The 13,829-nt window shown below is 34.3% G+C and overlaps 1 protein-coding gene across 1 annotated transcript; it reads left to right on the forward strand.

The window, feature by feature from the left end:
• Positions 1–7,745: 7,745 nt before the first annotated feature.
• LOC116141797 (NADH dehydrogenase [ubiquinone] 1 beta subcomplex subunit 7-like) lies at positions 7,746–13,144 on the forward strand. The gene is made up of 2 exons (XM_031427275.1): positions 7,746–8,079; positions 12,953–13,144. Exon 1 carries the CDS (start codon positions 7,746–7,748, stop codon positions 8,049–8,051), a length of 306 nt encoding a protein of 101 aa, XP_031283135.1. The 3' UTR covers positions 8,052–8,079; positions 12,953–13,144.
• The last annotated feature ends 685 nt before the right edge of the window (positions 13,145–13,829 follow it).

Raw genomic sequence — 13,829 nt, forward strand, 5'->3', positions numbered from 1 at the left:
TCCAACATTTATAGACATCCCCCTATATTTAATAGACTCCCGTTCATATTATACGCCCGTCCAAAAAATTTTAAAAGCAAAATAATGGACACTCGTCCATCTTATATGGACAGGTGTCCATATACCTACTTCATGTTTTTGCTCCTAAATTAAAACCACAATGAACAAAATTCTGAAAGTGCTAGACTACTGTAAGTTGGGGTCATCTTGATTCTTGTCATTTGTAGTGATACGCGGTGATTGAGCATTCACCATGCTTGACACGTCAGGTGGACTTTGCACTGGTGCTTGCTAGTAGTCCCTGTAGAAGAAAGCAAAGCTTAGTTTGCTTAAATTAGGAAAAAGAAAAGAATAATTAAAAGCGGATAATGAAGAAGTGTCGCAAGATGCACTCTAAGGAGAAGAGAATAAGGTGAAAGGGAACAAAAGAAGAAAGAGAATGTGAGTATTTGTAACGCCCCACATGAGGTACGTAGTTATTGTTTCCTCTTTTACTCTTATTTGAGTTGGTTTTGGTAATATTGTTTGACTGAGTGTTGTGTGGAATGCTTGCCCTGAAATTGGTTGAAAATAGAAGAAGTTCAGTGTTCCAAGCTTCACCGGGGCGAAGAATAATCTTCGCCGCGGCGAAGAGGTGTTGAAGCCACGGGAAGCTGCTGGACAGTTTCGCCGCGGTGACAGAAGCTTCCTCGCCGCGGCGACAGGCCGACCAAAATGTTTGTTAAGTTTTAGATATTTTCTTCCCTAAGGGCAATTTGACCATTCTACCCCTAATTAGCAGGAAAAGTGGGGAGTAAAATGTAAGGATTTTTCATGGAGAATATGTTGATATGGGGGTGTGTTTGTAATGAATTAAAGGACATAGATAGAATTCCCAAAGAAGAGTAAGGGCAAAATGGGAATGCTTGTGTATAAATTTCATTAAAAGGAATTGAGACTTAGCAAACCCTTCATTCTTCTTCTCAAACGCAACCCTCCACTCTTGTTTCCTCTCAACTTCTCTTTCTTTTGATCAAGGAGTTCCAAGGGGTTTTTGAAGTGATTTGGGGTAGAAAATCAACCTAAGGCTTCCTAAGGTAAGGATTCTTACTTTGGTTGTGAAACTTTGTGAGTTTTAGCTTATATTGAAGTTTGAGGGTTTTTGTTCTTTTGGTTAAGAGTAGAGAAAAAGTCAAGCAAACCAAGTGAAAGGAAGAGTTGGTGAAGTCTCTCCATAACAAGGTAAGTAAATCCCAACCCAAGTTGAGATTTAAGAATTTTCTTGATTAGGGTTTTGATAGAAATGATGTATGTATGTGATATACATGTGATATGCCATGTATGGAGGCTTAAATAGAGATTTCTATGCCTTGTGATTGTTTATACCTTGCAAATATAAGAAATGAGTTGTGGGTTGGAAAGGTAGTTTGAGATGGAATTGAAGGGGTATTGTGGATCCCTTTTTGGAAGTGTTTTTATTTGGCAGGTTTTGTGGTTATGTGAAGGGGTTTCTCCCCATTTTGGATGGTTAGAAAAAGTTTTAGAATCATTGCTATAGTAGAGTTTTATAGTGCACTTGAGTTGTTTGATGAAATGCCTAATAGAGGTTTGAGTATGAGTAGTGAACCTTAATTCTTGCAACATTGCATGTTGGCATTTCATAAGTGCATTGGTGGAGATGAACCATCCATAGGCACTAATTGTGCATTGAAAAGTGACCTAAGAAAGTGTAGGAAACTTGTGTATGCAATTACCCTATGAGTAGAGAGCTTGGTGGATGCAACTACTCTAAGGGTAGAGAGAATGAAAAATGCTAGAATAGAGTGAATTAGAAGAGTAGTATAGATGGGTTGATGCTTTGTGATCATCACCCGACAGTTATGGGAATCGGGTTGATGCTTTGTGATCACCACCCGAATAGCCCTTAGAGATGGGTCGATGCTTTGTGATCGTCACCCGATGAGTAGTAGAAATGGGTAGATGCTTTGTGACCACTACCCGGTTAGTTGTTAGATAAGTGGGTTGATGCTTTGTGATCATCATCCAACATTTAGTAGAAGTGGGTTGATGCTTTGTGATCATCACCCGACAGTGACTAGAGACGGGTTAATGCTTGGTGATCGTTACCCAAAAGTCATGAGAAACGGGTAGGTGCTAGGTGGTCTCCACCCGATAGTTAGGAAAACCGAGTAGGTGCTTTGTGATCCCCACTCGGTAGTCACTAAGAACGGGTTGGTACTGTGTGAATTCCACCCGATAGTCATGGAGAGTGAGATGGTGCTGTGTGAACGCCATCCGGCCGTACCTCCGGTAAGATGAGGCCATGATGTTTAGTAGAAACAGAAATAGAAACAGAAATAGTATAAGGAAAGAATTAAGAGTTATACATACGGGGACAGACAGATAGAGGGTTTTACTTACTGAGCATTATTTTGTGCTCACCCCGTTATTTTCCTTTGTGGATGCAGGATCTAGGTGTTGATGCAGTCGGAGGGGCGTCGGCAAGCGAGGAGCAATAGCTACACTGTTTCCCCTGTTTTGTCTTTTAAAATGAATTTTTGTAAACAGTACTCTTTGTGTATAAAAGACATATGAATTGAAATGAAATGAAAACTTTGGGCCCAATTTTCTATTGTTATTATGCATGCATTGTACTAGTTTTCAGCAGTTGTTACAGTATTGTGAAGAGGTTGGAGCAACAAAAGCAAGTTGGGGTGAATAGTGGTCTTGGGAATAGCACTGAGAAGGAAGATGAAGGTGACAACACTACAAAGAAGCTGGGTGTGAGCCAATCCTCACTTGATGACACCAACAAGAGTGTATCAAAATCTCCAAAGTAGGGCCTCTAACTTGAATTTCTTTCCAGATGTTTAGTGCAGCTTGTTGGAACAGTGCAAGCACTAGTGCAAAGTCCAAAGGTAGTATGACGAGGAACAGAAGTTGCAGTGTGCAAAAGAATGCGAAAAGTACTACAAAGAAAAGAAAGGACGCGAGCAAGAGGAAGAGGAAGAAGAAGATGGATGCGAGATGGACAGTCGTCCTCTTATGTTAATATTAAAAGATGGACGTCCATCCTCTTATGAGGTCGACCGGCGTCCATAAACAATATAGGCCAAATTTTTTTAGTTTAAACTATGAACGGGCTAGATGGATGGCCGTCCATATAATATGGACGGAAGTCCATTTCAAATGAACGGCCGTCCAATAACAATGAACGGTTGTCCATATTTGATGGATGACCGTTTATTCGCGAAATATTTGTTAACATGATACGTGGCTCGTCTGATTCAGTGGACACGTTGTTCAATGTAAAAATTCGGTGCAAAGCATCAGTGTCCGTAGCATTATTCAATACATATTCATCATTTACATGCATATATATTCTCATTCGCCCCATAAAATTAGAAGTTTAAATCAATCACTCAATCGAGTCTTTGCTGCAATAAATTTGAAATGGCACATTAAATTAAATAGAGTATTAACTAAACCACATGTCAAACACCCACCTCAAGGGTAGCTTGAATTGCATAATTTACCTTAATTTTTTAATTTCATATGATCATATACCGTATATACTTTAGTACGTGACAACTCAAAAGAATGAAAATGTTCCAAAGAGGATGAGACAACCGCCTGTATGGTCTAAAGATTATGTTATTCATTAATCAAATACTGGTTATATAGTCTTTTTTTTTTATATATATTAATTAATTTAGTCAAGTTTCATTAGTCTAGAGTTATTACTAGAAGTTGGAGTAGTATTATGATTAAGTATTACTAGGTATGATTAAGAATATTACTCATTAGGATATTATACCATTAGAATCTTTTTAGGATTAGGAATTAAGATAATTTTGTAAGTCTATATAAGAAGTCTTAAACATTGATTATCATTGTATTTTTATTGGATTAGAACATATTCTAATATGCTAAATTTTTTTTCTTTTTCCAAATTAACAGTAAATTGTATGCAAAGATCATTGACCGAGTTGCTAAACATTAATGAAATAAATTAAAACAAAAAAAAGACCAAAGGAAAAACCATTTTTTGAAAAAATGGGTATCGTGGGATTCAAACCTACACACTCTTTTCTCAACTCTTCCCTTTAACCACTCAAGCAAATGTACCCATTTATATTTTTTCCTTACTAATTATATATATTTACTTTGTTTGATATATCTATCTAAAAATACAAATTCACAACTAAAGTGTAAGGGAAACAATTGCGTTTTAGAGTGTGTTTGTCCCTTCTCCCTGCTTCTTCTCCTTCTTGCGTTTTATTTTTCTTCTTTCAAGATTTGGTTTTCCCAATTCAATTTTTCCCTTTTTCGCCCAATTCAAAATTTCCCTTTTTTGTTGTAACACCGAAGAAATTTAGGAGAATCAAAGGAGAGTTCATAAGGACATTCTCTTTTTCCCTTTTTTGCCCTACTCAATTTTTCCCTTTTTGGAACCATGGCTGACTCAAATATTTTGTCACTAATACCTCCATTCTAACATTTATAAATGATAATTTTTTTTTTTTTTTTGGGTAATGATAAATAATTCTTTTGTGATAAATTTGTTTGTAATTATAGCATGTATTATTAGATATAGTGACTAAAGTTTTTTATGACAAATATGTTTGTTAAGAAAAACAATTTATCTCAACGCTTAAATTTTGACTCAAATATTTTGTCATTAATACGTCTATTTCAGCATATATTATGACAATTTTTTTTTAATAATAAATAAATTCTTTTATGACAAAATAATTTGTGGTTATAGCATGTATAACTAAATATAGTAACTAAAATGTTTTATGACAAAATATGTTTGCCATAATAAACAATTTAATTTGGTGCAAAAAATTTGTGACGAAATATTATGATAAAAATGTCTTTCTTCACTACATTTATTATGAGTCTCTTTATCGTGATAAAATATTATGACAATTTTTTTTTTAATCACTATATATTCTCTTTGTCATACTTAATGTGATATTTCTTTATTTTATCATAATAATATATTACTCCTGACAAAATAACATTTGATAAAATTAATTTTGTCACAACATAATATATTTCTTGTAGTGCATAGAGTTGGTTTCTAGAATCAAAAAATACTTCTAGAAACCAAGGGGCCTATGTAGTGCCGATATTTTGCAAGAGTAATTTGGACATTTCACTTGGGGAACATTCCAACCACCCTACTGCCTTGTCAAGCTGATCCCCTAGCATGTAAGGACTCCTACACCAAGGAGGAAACTCAATCCAAGGGAATCTCCTTCACATTACATAAAGGATGGTTTGTATCAGGTTTTAGACATTTAGAACCCACTCAATTAAGCTATACACTGTTTTACTGCTTATTGATGCGTATGATTTCGTTCACAAGCAAAAATAACAAGCACACTAATCGCAAAAAGTAATAAAAAGGTGAAGTGAGTATCGTCCCATAGAGATTGTGAATTGACTACCAAATTTTCTAATCTATTACTAATTGAAGGGCACAAAATTTGGATTTATGGGAGACAAAATGAATTAAACTAAAACAAAGTATTAAAACTTGCTAGAATTGTAATTAAAACTAAATTAATGCAAATGGATGAAATTTACTTAAAACATTGAAGTTAGGGCTTTTAACTTCACCAAGTTACACTAACTTAACCTATGAATTCCAATTGTTCAAATTCTATTGTGATGACTAAAAATCGAACTCCTAAGATGTTTGACACTCCCTCTCAGGTTATACCATCACACCTATTCCTATTTCCTATTAAGCCTCTGCACCCAAAATTTGAGGTTTGATAGTTCAAGGGCTCTTAAGAGTTGTGGAATCCTATCAAGATTACAAAGGTCACATTTATCTATCTCTAGTATTCGCTCAACCTAAGGTATTAATTCTTAGGAGTCACACATGAATCGCTTCTCAACCTCAACAAGTTAGTTGAATGAAAACTTAACACAATAAAAACAGAGATAAATACTTAATCACAACAATAGAACTTAAAAACAGTAAGAAATTTATAAATTAAGCAAGTAAAATCAAGGATCCATCAAAACCCTAACTAAAACAAGTTAGTTCATGATAAAAACGAAATCTAACATAAGCAAAATAGAAATATCTGAGTTCAACATAGAAGTAATTGAAAAGAGAGAGAAACTTCTTTAATTTGAAGCCCAAATCTTGAAAATCTCTTCTTCTCTTCCAAAATCTTATAAAAATGACGAAATTTCTAACAAAATGACTAACTTTTTCTTAAATACTAACACAAAACCCTAGGACAAACCGCCATTTGGTCAAAATGCGCCATTTAGAAAAACAGAATTTTTCCAGTTTCGCCGTGGCAAAGCTTTTTCTTCGTCACGGCGAAGTTGCTTTACTCGTAGTTGCCCGATATTCCAGGAGAAACTTCGTTGCAGCAAAGGAAATACCTTTCCCTGGCAAAGTGCTGTTTTTCTAGCTGAATTTACGAAACTGCCCTCAGCTTGCTTTTTCGCTTGAATCTTCAATCTTCTTGGTTTCTAGTCTGAGCAAGAGCCAACGGTGCTTCCAACTCAGAACTTCTCCAATCTTCTGAATTATGATCAAATCTAGGTGAACAAGCTCATATTTGCTATGTTTCTCTCCAAAAGCACGTTTAGGCCTGAAACATAAAATATACTGAATTAAGTAACAATTTAGGCCAAAATCCAATGAGAAGCATTAAAAATCCTAATAAAATCATTTGGAAAACAATGTAATTGTAGGATTATCACTTATTTATGTCTCAAATATTGTGCTGACTTGAGCATCGGAGTGTCAATACTAACTGGTAGTGCACCCCGGACCTTTGTTTTGTCTATCATAGGGTATCATTGACTCCATAGTTGAAACAATTTCCAAAATCTATCCACATCAGAAATCAACCTCACGAAGGGCTTTTTAGAGATTCCTGTGTTTGGTGCAAAATCCTACGTGAACACATATAGAGAGCAATTCTCTAGTCAAGACCATACTTGATCACCATTAAATCCTTATATATAAAATATAATTTCAATCCAATTAGTGAATCCAATAATATTCAAGCATGACCCTGATACAGTTATACTAGGATAATGTATTTATGTATGTACTATGTATGGAACATAATAGATTTTAACCATTAAAGATAATATTAATTAAAAATATAAATGCAATTTTAACCAATTGAAGAAAAATATATATAACAAATTAATTGATCACAACTTATCTTAACTTTTATTTTATAGTTTATGAAGTTAACGAAACTTTATTTTGTTTATAAAATTATGATATCTATAATAATAAATGTTAATAATAATTTTAGTATTAATTTAAAAATTAAATAACCTTAACTGATAACATCCTTTATATAAACTCAAGTGGTGAGAATAGAGTAATGTTACAGTTATCGAAAGGTATACATCAAATTTGTGCACCGAATGACGTGACAAAATTTAACCGTTGATTCATTATAAGTTAACATTAATCAACGATCAAGATTTTATCACGTTATTCGGTATACAAATTCGATATGTAACTTTCAATAATTCTATCATTTTTCGGTGAGAATATTGGATGAATTTAGTATCTTTTTGAAAAAAATTATATAAACTCAACGGGTGAGATAACTGGACTGGTAGCAGGGAAAACCCAAAACGACTCCGTAGAGCAAAGCCATTTGTGAAACACCCGTACGGGCGGTGACGCCACCCAGACTCAGCACTCAAAACACAAACAAAACAAACAAACCAAAACCAGAACCATCTATTAATCAGAGATCATGGAAGTTCCCGGATCATCGAAGAAGATGATAGCAACGCAAGAGGAAATGGTGGAGGCGAGAGTCCCTATTCCGTACAGAGATCAATGCGCCCACTTGCTTATCCCTCTCAACAAATGCAGACAGACCGAATTCTACTTGCCGTGGAAGTGCGAAAACGAACGCCACTCCTACGAGAAATGCGAGTACGAACTCGTCATGGAACGTATGCTCCAGATGCAAAAGATCCGTGAAGAGGAGACCAAATTGAAGACTTCCAAGGGCGCCGCCATCCCTCTCATTCCCAAAACTGCCAACGCTTCCTAATCATTTGCCTTTTTCTTTTTATTTGATGGTGAGTTTTTCTTTCTTGATTTATTTGTTTGTCTATCACGTTGTTTAGCTAATCTAGGTTTTGACGTGATAGATAATTTTTTTTATTTCAATCTGTGCTGGGTTTTTGAAATTATGTGGTCTCGATTCATGTCCTGCACTTAAATATAGGGTTTCATGCTGATTATTTAGAGTTTTTTTCCTTGAATTTTTTTTTTTTTTTTTAATGGATTTTTTCTGTTCAAAGCTGATTTAATTAATAGGACTTCTGCCTAATATAGGGTTGGTGTTTTTGCTCAGGGCTACTTGTAATATCATTTATATATGATTTAGTATGTACACTGTTTAGGAATGTTTTAGTGATTTTCTTGGTTTTTTATTTATCTAATCTTTTGTTTTGAATTTTGGGGTTCATGAACATTTAGTTTTTATATTGTCATAAGTTTGAAAATTAAGTTTAGGAGAAACCATCGTAAATGATTATGACATTGTGACTTCACTCATTAAAAAGTCATCATGGAGTAACTAGAATTTTAGCTAAGGGGATGGGAATTGATACTTATTGTAATCATTGGATGCATTTTTGGTAGTGATCAAATCCTACTTACTCTTCCTGTGGGATCTTGAAAGTTATTTAAATAGTTATAAATGCTAAAGTTAGTATCAGCGTATGTATAAAGGTGGGTAATGGGCTGATTGTGGTCAATGTGAGGTCTTTGTTGCAATTGTGTGTCACAAATTTGTTAAAGTGTTGGTGGGAGCACTTAAGAAATGGGGTGTATTGAATTAGGTGGTTGTAAATTGTTTGTGTTTTGAGCCAGGATTTTTTGGGGACAAAGAGATATGAACACGACCCAATTAGTTTCTAAGACGGGGTTTGAACAAGCGTTTAGATTTGAGGTTATAGGTCTTTTATTTTTTAGTAGTATCAGTTTTGTTTAAACTGTCCCAATTGTTTTGTATACAATGATGTTTAATCAAAGTGAATATCCTTTTTTAGATTTTTATATTCTTTGCAAAACATAATAGGAATGTTGCAAATTTCTACTTTGATTTGCTTGAATGAGGTGGCTCGCATTAATTAGTTGGTTCATATTGTTAAACCTTTTCAGATTGCAGTTCTTTGTTTCTTTTCATTATTACAATCTAAAGGATGTATTCATTTAGATTAAGTATTTTGTTCTTTTCTTTCAACACTATGGAAACCAAGAAACAAGGTTTCTAATATTGGCTTTCTTTTTACCTATGCATTTACTATTATGGTGGGATTCTAATGAAATGACAAGAGGCTCTAGCTGTTTCCCATTGAAGTCAATTTTTAGCCTAATGTTTCTTTCCAATATGAATTAGTATCAGTTTGTAATGGAGCAAGAATAAGGCTCTGGTAAGAGAAATAGATTGAGGAACTTGTTCTGTGGTTTATGAGCATTCGACTTCTTATGATTCTCCTATTGCTATGGTGACAATATCTACTTCTAAGTGGGGTTGGGCCAAAAATTTTTAGAAACCTTAATGATAGAGATACTAATGAGTGAGCCAAGCCTCTTAGGATGATTGAAAGGGTCTCTGTCAATTAATTGGTGGAAGATAGAAGAGTTTGGCTCCAGAAAATTGATGAAGTATTTATTTCAATCCTTCTTTTTTAACAACTACAAAGATTTTTTTTTCAATTCTCCCTTCTTTTAGCCATCAAAAAAGATAGAAAGGTAGAAGTTCCGTTATAGATGAAGGCTATGGCTTGATATATTGCACACAGTATAATCTGTATTGGTGATGTTATCCAAAGAAAATTCTCCAAGATAAATTTATCCCCCAAATGATGTATAATGTATAAGGGGGATACTTGATTATTGATCGTCTCTTCTTNAGAAGAGTTTGGCTCCAGAAAATTGATGAAGTATTTATTTCAATCCTTCTTTTTTAACAACTACAAAGATTTTTTTTTCAATTCTCCCTTCTTTTAGCCATCAAAAAAGATAGAAAGGTAGAAGTTCCGTTATAGATGAAGGCTATGGCTTGATATATTGCACACAGTATAATCTGTATTGGTGATGTTATCCAAAGAAAATTCTCCAAGATAAATTTATCCCCCAAATGATGTATAATGTATAAGGGGGATACTTGATTATTGATCGTCTCTTCTTGCACTGCCCCATTTCTCTTCATCTCTTGTACATCTTTTTAAGGCTTTTAACCTTATTTTGGTGCTGCCTGTTTCTAGTTGCTCACTTTTTTATTTGAAAGATTGCCCATCATCAAGGGAATAAGGAAACTGCAATCTTATGGGATTGTACCATCTTGGTTGTTTTATAAATCATTTGGATTGAGGTAAACAAAATTATTTTAATGATCATAGAGGATAGTGTTATCCATTTTTTATGGTACAGAGCCAAGTTTTGAGTTTTCTTCTAGGCCTCACACTCTCAAGAGTTCATAGTAGTGTTTTCTTTTTGTTCACCATGGAAGTGGCAGTGACATAATTCTTTAATATATTTTTCTGATTTTGGGGCCTTCTTTTCTGTTTTTGGGCAGTGTTGCATCCACTTGTGGTTGGGAGGTTTTCTTGGATACTAACTTTTTTTAACTTGTTATCTTAGCTGTTCTGAGGCCTTTTCGATGTTTTTTTATCTGTACTACGTGAGTAACTAGAGATAATCAGTCTTGAAGCTACCTTTTGAACAACTTGTTCACTTTTTTTGTATATTTTTCTAATTCAGGCATCTGTAAATTTTGCTTATATACTTATGGCTATAGTTGGAAACTATTTTGTTTAAGAAAAAGTTAGTCACTAGGCATTAGAAGGAGCATAAGATGGTATCCCAGAAAGCTAATGTACACATGCATTGGAAAGAGTGACTAACATATATATTGAATTTAGTACACCGCAATTTAAGACTTAAGTATGGTGCCATAAATGTGCTACTTTTTCCCAAAACAAAAAAGAAAGAAAGAAAAGCTAATAAACGTATATAATATTAGATAGCAAAACTACTATGGTCATTGTCCTTGGGAGAGCAAATTCGCTCCACAATCTTTACAAACTTGACACTCGACCAAATCTAACCCCACAGCAAAATCCTCCTTTATTTATGACAGAAAATTCTTTGCAGTTGCAAGCCTCAAGTCGTCTGTAGTGTTCCAATTTTCAGTCAACCTACTCGAAAACCCATAGTACATGTCACATGGAATATCACTGTTATTGAGAATAGAGGACAATAACTTCAAGCCATTGTTTTTACTTTAAGTCCAGATATCAATTTACTTGCTGGTTTATGAACTAGCAAGTCTTTGTAAGCACATATGCTGTAGAAATGTGGCCCCATCCTTTTTGTTAACTCTTGAGGTAACAAAAAGTAATTGTTCCTATACTTTGCTGAAGGAAGTAATGTTATCAATCTGAGAAATGGTTTTGAAAATATTCTAATGTATCAGTTACCCTTATATAGAGCAGGCAAGAAGCTCTTTCATTTTCCTTGATTTCCATCTTTTGTTTGAAATTGAGGAGAAATGGATAAAATGCTTAGGTAAACTTTTTAAATATTTTCCATTATTGGATTCTTGAAAGGTTATATATGAAAGGAAAATGTAAGAGGCATTCAAGTGCATTGGTTTTTATTTGTTAATGCAAGTGCAAGCATTGGTCTATTTCACATACATGCTAGCTTTCCACTTTTTCAACAAGCTTTTTATTCCTTTTCTTTATTTTCCTTCAAAATTGACTTAATCTAAGGTGCTACTAGAGTCAAGCCTGAAGTTTCTTTGTTTTAACTGCCAATATTCGTCTACATTTTGGTACTATATTGGAGTTGAGGCGGTGAAACAATGTTTAGTCAGAAGTGTTGTTATTTAGATATAAGGAAGTTCTGTTTTCCTTTTTCCTTTCCTTTTTTGTTTTTGGTATAGAATGGATAATATTTTGGTGGATCATCCAATTTTTGATTGCTTTTACTAAGGACCTACAGATTTTTATTCGCTTGGTATTTGGTGGTTACATTAGATTTGGACATATTGGGCTGGAAATTCCATTTTGAATAAAAAAAATCTTCCAGTTATTCAATGTGGAGCATTTCAAAGGGAATGAAACACCTCTGGTGGAGATTAAATTTGAACTTGCAATGCTTTTCTCTTCACTGGAAAGCACTTCTGTTCATTGTTTAATTTCCTTTAGAATAATAATGTAGATACTTGATTGTTTATTTCTTATTATTATAGTTGTTGATGAATTGATGTAGGGCAAGAAATGTCTTTATACTAATCAGTGGACCATAATAAATACAGAGAGAATTACATAGAAAGGAAAAAGAGGAAGGTAGAGAAAAGATTAGAAATTAGAGATTGAAAACAAGAGAATCATGAAAGACAAACACAAGAGCACAATAGAATTTTAGAGTGGATGAGAAACAGTTTGATCTCTTTTTGTGTTTTTCATGGATGAGATGGTGTTTCAATGGTGGTCATGTAAAAAATTTAAAGGAAAGCAAATGACCCCTAGAACAACCATGGCAGCAATTGTGCAATGAAAATTTTTGGGATTGCCTGATACGCTGCCATTGTTCGCTTCTCATCTGCATTTAAGCATTTCTGGAGTTTCATTGTCAATCTATATAGACACACTGATTAAGTGTTTTGCATCTTATTAGTAAGATAGATAGTATATATATATATATATATATATATATTGTAATTCTAATGTTTTGAGAAATACTGCACATGCAGAGGTGCGCTGAGATCTCCTCTTCACATGCGTTGATTTTCAGCTGGTTGAGCCAATTTGATGTGGACAATTAGTTTGTATTTCTTTTTGTTCTTGATGCTTTGGTTGCTTTCTGTTGTTTTGTGTTTCCGGTTGCTCTTTATTTTAGTTCTTCCTGACGGCTTGTCTGAATTTCTGACAGAAAGCAACTGCTGAAATGTGGATGCTTTGATGTTTGCTGCAGCTGTTGATGGGAACTTTTCTTCAAACTGTTTGTTTGGAACAATGTAATGATGACGTCCTTATACTCGTGGCCTTTATCAGTTCTGCAAACCGTTTTCATTGATCGAATAAAATTCCTCACTAATGTTGAAAATGGCCAAATTTCTAATAATGTACTTTATCAGTTAAGGTGGTGCTACTATCCTTCACATTAGGCAATCTTTCTTTACCCATTGTATGAGAATTAGAGGAAGTTGGAGCATTGGCCTCAATATAAGGCTCATCTTAGTTTATGATTCTATTAAATTGACCAAGAAAGTTGACATAAAGAGCTTCATCTTAATATAAGACTCCTGGAATTCAAGAAAATGAAAAATGCTAAATCTTAAATATCATCTTTAGTTTTCCCATCGGTATGCCTGCAAAAGGGAAACGCTTATGTTGACATTTGAAGCCAATTAGACAGAGCAATATAGATTACTAATTGGTTGACCTAGCAAAACGGGTATTGTGCCCGTAGGTCCGTTCGTATCCAGGAAATTTTAGTGGGGAACAGTATCTATACCCGGCCCGTCCATTAGTTTTACGAGTAGAACAGGTGATACCTACGGGTACTCGCACTCGCACAAAGATATTGAGGGTCTTGTAGATATTGTTTATCGTAATCACAAGTTTGATTGTTGTGGAGGTCCCGTACCCAGGAAATCTGGAAGGTCTATTGTGTCTATACTTGGTAGAGTTGTCAAACGAGTTACTTTTGATTACCTTGTACGATTACATTGAATTTTGTGGAGAATATGAGTATTTTATAGTCTTTAAGATTGATGAAGAGAGTCGTGATTATTTTATAGTCTTTA

The sequence above is a fragment of the Pistacia vera genome, unplaced genomic scaffold, assembly GCF_008641045.1.
Source record: "Pistacia vera cultivar Batoury unplaced genomic scaffold, PisVer_v2 Contig400, whole genome shotgun sequence".
Lineage (NCBI taxonomy): Eukaryota > Viridiplantae > Streptophyta > Magnoliopsida > Sapindales > Anacardiaceae > Pistacia > Pistacia vera.

Coding starts and splice junctions, on each gene's coding strand:
- LOC116141797 (XM_031427275.1), top strand. CDS start 7,746: ATGGAAGTTCCCGGATCATCGAAGAAGATGATAGCAACGCAAGAGGAA.